General features: G+C 42.3%; 1 protein-coding gene across 8 annotated transcripts in view; it reads right to left on the reverse strand.

The window, feature by feature from the left end:
- Nucleotides 1–7,206: 7,206 nt before the first annotated feature.
- The window catches only part of MEIS2 (Meis homeobox 2), a 195,815-nt gene continuing 189,635 nt past the window's right edge, over nt 7,207–13,386 (reverse strand). For 3 of the 8 annotated variants that reach the window (XM_081830865.1, XM_031029358.2, XM_031029361.2), the window contains 3 exons: nt 13,055–13,113; nt 11,321–11,431; nt 7,207–8,627 (listed from right to left, as the gene is read on the reverse strand). In XM_081830865.1, the coding sequence (XP_081686991.1) occupies nt 8,341–8,627; nt 11,321–11,431; nt 13,055–13,113 (457 nt within the window). In that variant the 3' untranslated portion in view covers nt 7,207–8,340. Of the gene's footprint in view, nt 8,628–10,875; nt 10,972–11,320; nt 11,432–13,054; nt 13,114–13,386 lie in introns of all 8 variants that reach the window. The other 5 variants (XM_081830867.1, XM_031029360.2, XM_081830868.1 and 2 more) reach the window with 3 other exon arrangements.

The raw sequence follows: 13,386 nt of genomic DNA on the forward strand, positions 1-13,386 counted from the left end.
GGCTTTGCAGTTTCACGCAGCTGCAAAAGGAAAGGGAGGAGGGACTGTAGGTCCTAAACCCTCAACAGCTACTCCATTTGGGTTATTTACCCTCTGTTTGAAATGTACCTACACCTCACTTTCCCTTCCCACCTCGCTTACTGCAACCTCCTCCCCATCAACCTCTTTTCGTCTGCATCTATGCAGCTCCTGTATAATCTCTCTCCCTGGCTTTGAAATATACATTAAGGCAACTTATTAAATGCGACGATGAATAGTCAACATTTTTTTCGCCTGTTAGTTCCGCTGATCCAAGCAGGATTTATTTGCAGATCTCACATCCTGGAGCCATAATGCGTGATTTTTTTTTTTCCTTAAATAAAATTGGTCAAATGTTGACAACCTTTAAGCCAATCTAACACTCAAGATTAGTGATGGGAAACTAATGAGAAAATATCAGATCGCCCGGCCTGAGGGCTGCCAATTAAATCTTTGCTGATTGAAAAATAAAAGCGGACTTGGGGTGTGAGCCCAGCTCAACTTCAACTATTAATTTAACATGTTGCCCGGGTCTGTGCCTTCTCTCCTCTCAACCGCTTCCCATAACACAGCTTCCTACTCTCTCATCCCTCAACCTAAAAGCCAAATGTTATTTCTCAGAATATTTCAAGAGGTCCAAATCAGGATGATCATTTCTTACATGGTAAATATTAGGCCTTTAAGCAATATGATTTAACTAATTAGAAAATTTACATCATTAAGTCTCAGGGAGAGGAAAAAAAAAAAAACAAATCTGCCAGTCATTTTAAAGGAGACAGGCACTATTGAAGTGTGAAGAAATCGGCTCTAATTCAAAAAGGCAATCGGGCAGAAAAAGCCCTCAACATTACCCTGCTAGTTATTAATCAGAAAGGGCTCTCCCCCCCCCAACCCTACCCCCTCCTCTCAGCACTGAGTTTAAGTTCGGTTTTTTTGCCAGTGGCCCATGTCATATTTATATTGAGATTTTTGTCTGCTAAAGGACTAAAACTTGAAAATGTTTCAATATGAAGAAAACAGAATCCTCAAAGGGAAAAATATTCGCAGGATCACCTCTCTTCCAGACAAGCAAACCTGTTGTGATAAGCAATTCTCACACCCCCTTTATTTTTTTTTTCCATTCTTTCATTTTTTCCCCTTCCCATTAAGTTCCTATTTTGAAACCTGCTTGGTGAGAACTAGATAGTCTTTGTGTTCTGCACCCCTCCCCCTCCGTTCTTGCACCCCTCGTTCCTCCAAAGCGAGAAACTTACACTGAAAGCTGAAAAGTACAAATACATTAACAAAGCCCCACTCACTTTATAAAAAGGCCAGGGTCTAGGCTTACATGTCAGGCATCTAAGCAAAGGGGGATCATTTGGGTGGGGCTACAGACCAAACATGATGAACTAGAAATTTCCCCACCTATGTATAATATTTGATAGTGTGGTTAAAGGGAAAAAGGCAGCAAGGTGTGAACAATTTTAAAGTGTACTGTGGTGTTGTGCGGCTTTTTCTCCATTCCCCACTTCTCTGTTCAGCTTAAAACAGCGGCCTCATTATATCTAGGTGCCCCTTCCCATCATACTCTTACTCAAGCCCTTGGTACACCACACACATAGCCCTCTCCCCAGTCTTCACAGTCCCAGCAAATTAACTGAAGGGAGAACTGCAAAGGAACTTTGTGAGCAGTTCTGTTTGGAAACTCAGGCCCTTCCTGGCATCTCTGAGGACTTGTTCCTAAACAGGCACTGGGTTAAAAATAAATAAATTAATAGCAAGCCTTAGATATTCGATTTTCCTTCATTATTATTTCTTTTTAAATTACAAAGAGGCCCCAAAGGCTCATTTTTCTGCCTTAGCCTCTTCTCCTCTTATTAGGTTCCATTCTAGCCTCATTTTATCTTCCTCTCTGCCTTACATCCTGAAAGTTTCACTAACTTGCTTCCCACCAAATCCCTGGGCCTGGAAATCTCAAGTCTGGACTTCTGTGGGCCTGGGGCAGCTCCCCAACATTAGTTCAATGCCATTCTCCACCTCACCAGATTTCAGCTTTGCAGGAGAGCGCGGTAGCAGACCTGGGCTATTAACACACCACAGTTAATTCTCTGCGGGAACTTTTACTAGGTGGGACGTGTGGAAGGAGAAAACATCTGTAAACAGTGAGCGCTCTTGAGGGTGGGGAATGAGTTCTGACATAGAGGTCAGAACACATATAAAATATGGCAGAATTTGTGAAAGAGTTCAGAGTTAAATTTTGGCAAAATAAGGAGAGGAAAGAGAAAAGGGGGGGATGCTGGAAAGAGTTTAGAGTGCTCCCCCAAATGCTGCTGCTTTTCTGGGCTTCACAGAGCAGATGGGAGTCGAACGTGCTCCTCTTTGAGAAAGATTAGAGTAAAATGGACACTTCTGTCACTTTCAGGAGGCGGGACACAGAGAGGTGAAAATATACAAGACAATGGCCTCTGGCGCTGGAGGGCTCCCCTGGAGGGCTCCCCACCCTTTGCCCTTCCCTCTCCGAACACTCTACCTTTGTTGCTGGGATTTGATCTGACACATTGGATGTCCCTGGACTAGGTTCTCTGAGAGGAAAAAGACCACGAGAATCAACCGGTCTCCTGCATCTACTCCGAAGCCAAGAAGCGTTACAATAAAATTTACAGCGCCTTTAACAACTCGCAAGTAAAGCATTAAAATTCTCTTTAAGTGAGAAAATATTGATTTTTTTAAGTCTAGAAAAGGCGAAATCGTAATTTAGCTGCAAACTTTCAGGCGAGAATATAGCGTATTATGTCGCCGTATTATGGATCCACCCTTTATACCCATGCAACATCACATCTTTAATTGTGCTACTTTATGAAGTGATAAAGACAAAAGATAACCCGACTTAAGCAAAGGCTAAACAAAAAAGAGAACCTAGAGTAATTTCCTTTTCCAGTTATTTATAAAAGAATTGTCTATTTTTTTTGAAGCAGAAAAAAAATTCCCAAAGGGGAGGAAAGAAATAAAAAAGAACGGAAAACCACAGACCAATCTAAAAGAAACTCACATTAGCAAATCCGTTGATATTCTTTAGCAAAGGAGGAATGAAGCCAACGCATTTTGAGAAAATGCATTCAGGGACAAAATTGCGTCCTCCTTTAAACGAAACAAACCTGGGTCTATTTTCTTACTTTACTCCCAGTCCTTTTTGGGGGAGGGGGGGCAGAATCCATTGGTGGATAGGAAAGGGAAAGAAAATCAGGCTTTCTATGTTATTTCTGTATCGGTTTTTGGTATTATAGAGGAGTAAAGAAGTTTTTGTGTGGTGGTTTTTCATTGATCAGTCACTCTGAGCTAATGTAATTATCCTCATCAATAGGAGGCTGCAGAGAGAATCATTATGTGGGTGACATTGATAAATGATCGCCCAGGAACGGCCCTCTCGCGGGCAACCCCCACATCTGACCCTCCCACACACACAATGTAGTCATAGAAACACCTAGAGAACCTCGAGCACCGCCGCGAAGGGGCAAGAGAGGGAAGAAAAGCCCCGGGCGGCCGAGGTGGGGGTGGGGGCGATTGGGGGCGACCAGTCCCAGATCCAAACCGGTTGCAACGACAAAAAACAGCCAACCGCGGGGAGAGAGGCGGGCGTTGCGGGTGGGAGAATCCCCCTTCCCAGCAGCAAACCCTCCCACAGTTGCTCACAACAAAGTGAAAATCCGCCCTCCAGACGGACCCATTCCTCCACACCTTTTCCCATGTGCGACCTCACTACCAACAACATCTGATGTTTGCCGAGACACACATTCAAATAGGTTTCTCCAAAGGAGTTAAATAATTAGGTTACAAAACCTGTAGGCATCTCATTCTCACGCGGGTTCCCCCGTTCAAAAAAAAAAAACCAAACAAACAACAAACCAAACCCATCTGAACAAAGGCAGCAGCTGGGTGACACCCCCCTCCAGTATTCTCCTCCCCCCACCAGCATCCCCCCCCTCAGTTATTTACTGGGCGACCCCTTCCTTTCTCCACACCTCCTAACTCGGTGCCTCTGATTATGAGATAATGGATTTTGCGATTGTTCCTGTCAGGGGAAAAAAACAAAACAAAACAAAAACCGAACCCCATGTTTTCATCTTTTGACTGTTTTATTTAAGCCAATGGGAAAGTATTGAGAGCAGTAATTGATTCATAATGATCTATAAATCGATGTCGGAAAGCGGGGGTGGGGGTGGGAGTGGAGGTGTATGAAGAGTAAGGGGGGGGGCGATGCTGTTTATTTATTTTATTTCTAAAGCTTCAACTAAAGTAGCTTTGACACTGTTGGGGCTGGAGGGGAGGAGCTGTTGGGCTCTGCTGGATCATCCATCATCGCTGTCACCCAGAGTCTGCCCCGAGGAGCCGTAGACGCAATCTCCCTTCTGTCTCTACACTGAAACTATTAATATTAAAACCTCCCTTCAAACACTGCCCCGACGGTCTCCATTCTCATCACAGTCTGACCGGCCTCCCCCATCAGACCTGCATTTCGCCCTCCCCGCGCACCGCAGCTTCCTCCCAGCCCCGGCCCAACGGAGGGAGCTCGACGACGCGTGCGACACCCTGAGTTGATTACTGCGGCTGTTAGGTGCCCCCTTCCACCACCCCCCATCAATTTGAAGCACGTTGGGCTACCTCTAACACCACGCAAAGGGAAGGCCAGGTGAGGGCAGGGGCAGCCGGCGCGGAGGCGGAGAGCCTGCCCACGCCCGCTGCCCTTGCCCGGGCTCAGCCTCCTCCCCGCCTCGGGGCGCGCGCACGTCCGCACCAACCCTGCTTGGTGGGCGGTGGCCCGCAGCGATTGCGGAGCGAGGGGGCTCGGCACATCCAGACACCGGCCCTTCTAACACAGTGGCAACTTGCAGCAGAGGCCCAGGCTCCTTATCAAATTGCTGGCCTGCAAGACTAATGGGGAACTTGTGGGGATCCCAGTCTAGTCCCTTTGAAGGAAGGGCCTTCCTCTGACAGCTGTTAGAGATATTAGCCACATTTCCCTTCCCAAACCTGCTCCGGGTTAACAGGCCCACGGGGGCGGGAGGGGCGAGGAGGCCAGGACGGTCCTGCTCTTCTTGGCCAATCTAACTAGGGTGAGCTGGGGGTGGGGGTGGGGGTGGGGGTGGGGGTGGCGCGGACCTGGAAGTGCTGACCTGGGTGGTGGGAGGGAGAAGAGGTGGTTGGAAGACACAGACTTTCCTGGTCTTTTCTTTTTCCGTTTAAATGTGGCTTCTTGCTCAATTCCCAACCCTTAACAGATGGCGACTGCAGTTCTCTCAGAATTTCTTAAAGAAAGGGAAACCTTTGGAATTTATTTCTGCTTTTGCTTTTCCATATAAATAAAAAGTGTTTTTATGTTACTCTTGTTTTGGAGAACATAAGCAATTTTATTCAGACTACAGTATTTCCTTTAACACTATATGGTTGTCAAAACACCATTCCCAGTTTCTTTGCTTTTGACAGCTGAGTCTTTCTTAAATATACCCAAATCGGAACTCTTTATACTAAATAGTAAACCCGAGATAGGAGCAAATGCCTTCTGAGGTGGTATAAAAAAAGCATTATAAAAATTGGACAACTCTACTACCTCTTGGTCTTAGCATATGGGGTGGGGGCAAGAAAATACAAACAAATATTATTACAGTTATTATCTCCAAATATTGAAGACGTTTAAGGTTAACAGGATTTGTTTAAGGAGCTAAGCCTGAGATGATTTTATTCATTAAAACCAAGGGTAGAGAGTTTTGAGATCTCAACTTTGATGAAATAGCTTAGTAATAATTTCATTAAACACGTCCTAAACATGAACCCTTACCAAGTAAACTCTGCAGCATGTCCTTTACTGAGAGGAAAGGAAGAAAAAAAATTTTTTTTTCCCCCCAGCGGATGTGAGTTAATTTGTAAATGCAGAACTTTACCTAAAAGCATTTAAAGTAAAAATATACAAATAACTTAGATTTTGCAAAAAGACTCCACGTGCGTGGGGATAACAAAAGTGAGGGGGAAGCTCTTTTCCAAGTGGCATAGAATTTCTCCGTTAATCAACAGTTTGTGTCAGAAGTGTTATTTCTACATTGAAAAAGCAGCCTATCAATTAAGCTGATAAATGTGTTTATAAAAAAATCTACCTAAAAATAATACAAAAACAATAGAAATTTGTTTCGTTGTTTCTTTACATACAACTTTCCTTCATGTTTTCTGCACTGGGAAGATGGCAGAAGTCCAAGTAAGATACAAACTTGGATTTCTGAGCTGGTGAACTATTTCCCTATCAAGCTGACATCGCAGAACTAGTTTTATGATACTATCGCTTCTACACATAGGATTAAAAATGTAGGTGTTTCAAAATTCCAGGAATAGTACATTTATTTTAGAAATTGAGGGGGCATGCAAATACCTCACACTTTTTTTTCCGCTTTGCACACTATCAGGCGTTGACAGTACCAGCAAGCCAGTAACCCAGATTTCTAGGAATGCTGTGTGATACTCTGAAAATGGCATTATATTGCCTGTTTTGCTGTTGTTTTAGGAAAAAATTTACGTTTAGTCACCCAACTCCTCACACTAGCGTGTCTGCACGTGGCGGTGTCTGAAATAAAAAGACCTCATAATAAAATTTATATTAAATATTAATGATTAATGTTTTCAACTCAGGATTTCAAACTCCATAGAAGTTGTTTACTCATCTATGAACATCTATATGTAAATTTTAATTTACATATTCAACAGCATTTTAGTAAGTAAGACAGAAAAAACACAGGCAGATGAATTATCTTTGAGCACAGACGTTAGTTATTTCTTATGATGTAAAATTAACCCTGAAAAAGCCCTTTATTCTGGCAGAGGATGAACATGAAAAGCTTTATCTGAAAGTATTTTTTTCCAGCATCATGCATCTAAAAAGGAGGTTAGACATATTGAATGAAGGTAATCTTTCAACCTGGCTCATCTCATGCATATACACACACACACACACACAATTTCATACCTTTAGAAGTTTTCTTCTGTATAAGCCAAATATACACTACCCGCTACAGAAGGTTACCTTAAAAACTGTCGGTAAATTGCAAATCTGGCCAACTTCTGGGGGGGCAAAACCACCACCTACTTGTAACACCATATATATATAGCAGGCACTGTGCAACCTTGCCTTAAAACTATGAAAAACACAAAAAAAAGCCTAACAAAAAATCAAAAATGAAATATTTATTACCGCATTTTGTGACTTAACACTTTTTTTTTTAACATAACGTCACAGTCCTCATACAAGTATTTTAATGTAAATTTGACAAAGCTTAAAGGTAACAGCATTTTCTTCTAGTGAGGAACACGTGCTGAGAAAAGAATTCATGGACATACAATACCAATTCCACAGCAGATCTGATACTAGCAAAAACATTCTTTTTTTTTTTCAATTGAGGTAAACACATAGAATATCTAACATGAAACAATTAATAGACCGAACTCTGTACGAAGTTTGTTACAGTATTTTCTTGCTCCTTTTTATCCCCCAAGCCTTGAGTTTCTGATAACATCCTAGTTGTGGTGCTAGGACCATTAATAACTTTCTTGTGTTGAGGAAAGCTGCCCAACTTGAGATTGTTTTGTCCACAGCCAAAGCTTAGAACTCCTGGAAGAAGCTCCTGCTCTGTGTTTAAATCTTCACTGGCAAGCTCTTTGAAGAAGAGTCCCCCAAAAATAAGAAGAATTGGCTTATGAAGCACAAACTATAAAGATCTGTTTGAAACTAAAGGACACATTTATGGAGGAACAAAGGCCGGGCATGAAAACACATTCTTGAAGCTGGAGTCCAAGGGATGAGGTTCAGCCAAACGTTCACCATGGTCTCCAGCGCGGTTCTTTTCTCATTGGCCCAACAGGTTTAAAATATACCACAGTCTCTCCTGGATAGTGATTTCACTGATGAACCAAAACAGTCATTCTTTTGGGAACAACACACATAGTGTGGAAAACAAGGATATATTTTTTTTTTTTCTCTTCTAAAACTATTTGAGGCAACATAACGGAGTGATCAACAGAAATGTACAAGTTTAACTTAGTTCCTATGTTTATACTACAGTAGTTATAACTCTCGGAGTCTTTTTCCAGAGGATCTTTACACGGACAGAATTGTCTCAGTGAGCCCATGATTTCACATTTGTGTTCTTGTCTCATTGGTCCTCTGTGGCTTGATGAAAAATGACAAAAGTAAAAAATAATCACAGCTGTCTGGAATTTCATATTAAGTGTCAACATCTGGTCAAAGTTCAGAAAGTCTTAAAATAGTTTTTGCGTGTGTTTCCTTTTCCCTTGAGTTCCCTTATACTATTGGGCATGGATGTCCATAACCTGTCCGCCAACATTGGGATCTACAGAATTTAACATCGTGGGACTCTGTGCTGACATAGTCATTCCAGGGTGGGTAGGGGGTCCTCCGTGCATCATCATGGCTGGGTGGTGGGGATGGCTTGGCAAATATGAATGCATTGGGGGTCCATGTCTTAATTGAGTAGGGTGTGGGGTCATCTGGGGAGGAGTGTAACTTGGCTGTGCCATACTCATTCCCATAGGACCACCCTGAGAAACGTAGTCCCCTGGCATGCTCTGCAAACCTGAAAAGAGAGAGGGAAAAAGAAAGCAGGTCAAATTCCTCAACATTTTTATACTTTACCCATCAAAGATGAAAAGAAAAAAAAAAACAGACACTGCAAATCTTATATCTAAATTTAGCTGCAGATTCTTGCCAATGTTTGCAGACATTCAAATTGTAGTTTGCATTTAATTTCATCGCACAGCAGTATAATGCAACACAACAGAACTAAATATTTAATGCAACTAAATGTCATAAAGTGGAACTGTTTTTCAAAATGGTATTCAGTACATTCCTTTGATAAATGCAATAAGAATATAAATTCTAAGTCGAGTTTTATCAATTAACTGTTGCTATATCACTTATTTTCCTTTGTTGCATTTATACATATGGACAAAAACTGTAGGTATTAAAATAAAATTGACGTCTTATCATATCTATATTTCTTCATGAAAAATTTATTATACAAAACATTATGGCGTATTCATTTTGAAGGGATGAGCTTTTATGTATATTTAAAATGAAGCCCCTTTTTTGAATTAGAGGCATTCTTGGAGCCGTACACCCAAGAGATTGCAAAGGTCAAAGGTAAGAAGTCAGTATAAGGTCATATGACATGCCCAGTAGTTTATGTCTGAAAATTCCAAAATAGAATGCCTCGATATGAGGAATAAGATCTAACCCATCTAGAAATCCTTAATCTTGTAAATCAAGATGGGAAGTTGTGAGTTAAAATGTTGGGAAGTCAGCAGTTGAAGGATTTGGATTTCTCTTGCAAGTTACCTGTTCGTTGAAATAAGGTTATGCTACATTTATTGTTGCCCATCCCCGGAGCTAAAAGGACAGCTTTATTCACCTCTATTTAACCTCCAGTACATACAGTTGAAAAGCCGAACAGATGTTTTTGACACTGTAAGCTGGTAATCTAAAGGCTTATACGCTGCAGTCATTTTGTTAAGTAGATCCGCAGTCCATTATTAACAAAAGTGGCAAAACCATCTAAAGACAATAACACAGCCTGCATGGTCCCAGCTCTCTGTTTATTCTACCACAGCAGCCTGCTCAATGGATGATGATAATTAAGTACCAAATATACCATATTGTGTGGCTGCATAATCAAATCAAGAGAGGATAATATTCTTCTGTATTAAGCTATTAATGTAATTGGTCATGAAGCATAAAATATGTTATGTAATTAAATAGGCTAGAAATTATATGGCCTATATTAAGAATTATCCAAGCTGAGCAAATGTTTTCTCTATAGCTGTTTTAGGGAACATTGCTTTCTACATTTTTTGACTGCATCAGTAAAGGAAGAAAGGAAGGAAATTGGCTTCATCAATGGTGTGCCATGGTGACCCCCTGAGATCTCATATAAAATGTCGGCCTCTATTTACATATAGAGGATGATTTAATCAAGGTACGTGTTGTTATATTCAGCCTCATTAAACAAGGAAGTTTCGATGTTATATGAATTTCTTTATGCTCTGGTGTCTTCGGCAAAGGATATATCTCGTTGGCAGACTCAGAATTTTTTTCAGATGTCAAAAACACTTGAAGCTTTAAAGTCTAATGGGTTTCTTAATCCAACTGCAGCCATTCAGCCTCAGTGAAAAATCCATTCCTTCATATTCAGTTGCTCCTAAATGTCTTTCCCTTTAAATTTATTGACTGACTTTCCTGTCTTTCTGTCTCATGTCGAAAGTCAGTAGGCACATGTAAAAAATAATCAAAACACACTGACTCCCTAGTGAAGAATCAATGGTGTCACTGCTGTCATATATCTAGACTAAGCATAATGAACTGCAGCATTTCATCTTTGCATATAAGATAATTTGGGCATCAATCGTGTTCTGACAGATTTATGTCACTCAAAGGACAGTTCTACTTTTCCTTTTTTTTTTATCGCTTCACTGAAGCCTGCTTAATTTCTCTCAGTCAACTGGTGCCCCCAAGACATTATTTTTACTCTTAAATGTCCAATATCTGCCTGATGTCTGTGTTTGTGCACACCGGGGCCTCGGTAAATAGGCCAAGGGCCGGTCTCCCCTGCTTGAAACACCCACAGGCTTGTCAGTTGGCCTTTTCAAAAGTGTGTCTCAGTGTCCTCTGTGCCTTTAGAGAGGGTGACAGGTATTTAAAAACAGGTCCTTAGTTTGGAAAGGCATGCAGTTATGGGCAAGGAAAAATAAAACGGGGGGCAAATTATAAAAAATAAAATAAAGGCTCTGCAGTGATAGTGAAGACAGATTGCACCCGACTGTACTTACTTCCCCCTTGCTTTGCGATTGCTTTACATGATGAAGGTTACATGTAGTGCCATTGCCCATCCATGCCCATATTCATGCCCATTCCACTCATAGGTCCTAGAAAGGAGATAAAATCCGAGAAGAGGCCGGAAAATCAGCAATAATTGATGGTGAAAAAATAGGAGGAAACTCAGATTCCTTTCTCACTGATTGTTTTGGTTTAAAAAGAAAAAAAGAAAAAGAAAAAGAAAAAAAAGAGTGTGTATGGGGCAGAGTAAAATGGTACTGTGGTCAACTCTTTACTCTTTAAAAGAGGATCTTCTCCCCCACCCCAGGTCAAAGAAAGCAGGCAGAGCAGGCAGCAGGCAAATGTTTAACCCACCAGGAGAGAGCGGAGTGATGAACGAGGCTGGTGGAGCAGGACACTTCCCCGGGGGAAGCCCAGGGGAGGGACGAGCAAACCTACCTGCAGGCCGGATTCCCATGTGTTGCTGACCATCCAACACAAAGCTCCCCATGGGCTGACCCTCTGGACTATATGCTGCTCCTTGGCTCACTGAAGGATCAAGAAGAAAACCTGATTGTAGTCATTCGAGGACACAGAGGAGAAAGAAGAAAAGATATACCAAACAATCAGCAATTGTTGTCGCTGCAGCACTGAAATGTTCTAGCAACAACGTGGGGGGTGGCGCTTTCACACTGGGGGTGGGGTCTGTCTGTGCTGTTCTATGGAAACTGAGGGAAGGGGGCAAGTAGCTTTAAAAATGGTCTGGAGGAGGGGCGCCTGGGTGGCTCAGATGGTTAAGCGTCTGCCTTCGGCTCAGGTCATGATCCCAGGGTCCCGGGATCGAGCCCCGCATCGGGCTCCCTGCTCGGCGGGAGGCCTGCTTCTCCCTCTCCCGCTCCCCCTGCTTGTGTCCCCTCTCTCTCTGTCTCTCTCTCTCTCTGTCAAATAAATAAATAAAATCTTAAAAAAAAAAAAATAAATAAATAAATAAAAATGGTCTGGAGGAGAGACTGCCTCCGGCCGGTTAACAGGTGGCTCATCCTCTATAGCCTTTGGTGCTTTCCTTTTGCCTCGGTTAGGGGGAAGGAGGACAGGGAGCTTGGGACCAGCCAGAATATTAATACCGCAATGTGCGATTTAGTTAGAAAACTTGGTGATCCTGCCCTCTCTGGGGGCTTAAAAACAGATTTTCACATCAGACCCAAACACTTGGGATTCGAGCACAGTTTTGCAAGGTTAAACAGACCCCACGGAACATTTGCCTTTTTACTCGAACCAAGGAAAATGTAAACATGGGAGTCCTAAGGTGGCAATTGTTGTAAATTCTTCTCGAACAGGCCCCCTGGCCTCCAGGAGTGGAACAACATTTCGGTGTTAGTGGGAAAATTTTGCCGAAGGAAACGGATTTTCTTACATTCTTTAAAACTGAGGCCACAATTTAAATCTCCACGTTGGACACACTCGTTACTGACAACAGTCATCACCCCCAGGGAAAATAGTGTTTTCCCACAGACCTTCTTGCAGGACAGCGAAATGCCTCAGTAAACTAAGGAAATCTCAGAGTGGGATGATTAGGAGAGTTCATGGGCATGGCTCGAAAGTACCACGCAATAACTGCCTCAGAGAAACTCAGACACACTGTGAGAAAACCCCACACGTATTTTAGTGGGATGGATGTGAAGCATTTCAAACAAAGTTAATAATCTTCTAATAAAAAATATGCTGTCGATGCAGCACGTCAGGCCCTAATAGAATATTATGAATAGTCGGAGCAAATGAATGGATACAATGAGTTTAACAGGGGATGCTCTAGGAGTGAAAGCAACGTGAACACCAAGGAATTGTGGGTAACAAGAAAATGAGAGTGTGCTAATGATTGATGCAGACAAGCAATGAGTAATTCCAGAGCTCACAGTCAAACAAACTGCTTGTGGCACTAATACTCGTGCCCAATTACCAATTCAGAAGGAAAGTAAAAAGCAGTTTCAGGAGAGTCAGGGTGGGAAATCTCCAATTAGCACCAATTAGTGAAGTTGCTTCCTAGAATGGAATTCTGGGGACATTAAAAAAAAAAAAATCCTCCCAGGATGCCTGATGGAAGCATTTATTTACCAGCTGGTGAAACTCCTAGAGTATAACTTGATGAGGATTTGTGCCTATGGGACATGAATGGAGATACTAGTTGGAACTTGCCTGCTCGATTTGACTGGTCAATCATGGGCTGTACTATTCTTCTTCTGGCATTAATAAACCTGAAACAGAACAGAGAAGCCCAATCATCTAAGGCGGTTTCGGTGCCCCGGGAGCACTTTCGCACGAACGCTGAGGAGAATACAACGTGGTCAAACATCTCCTGAAAATTCTCAATTCTTAAATCCAAAGGCAGTTTTCCCTTTCCAGGGTTCAAAAATAGTTGACTGGATCATCTCCATCACCTCCCAACCCACTCGAAGTTGACTTGTGACAAAGACTCAGGGAAGGTGGGGAGAGCTGGGGGGAGAAAAGGGTTCCCTGAGAAAACGTCT

This window comes from Leptonychotes weddellii, chromosome 9 (assembly GCF_054177405.1).
Source record: "Leptonychotes weddellii isolate Sample4059 chromosome 9, ASM5417740v2, whole genome shotgun sequence".
Taxonomy (NCBI): domain Eukaryota; kingdom Metazoa; phylum Chordata; class Mammalia; order Carnivora; family Phocidae; genus Leptonychotes; species Leptonychotes weddellii.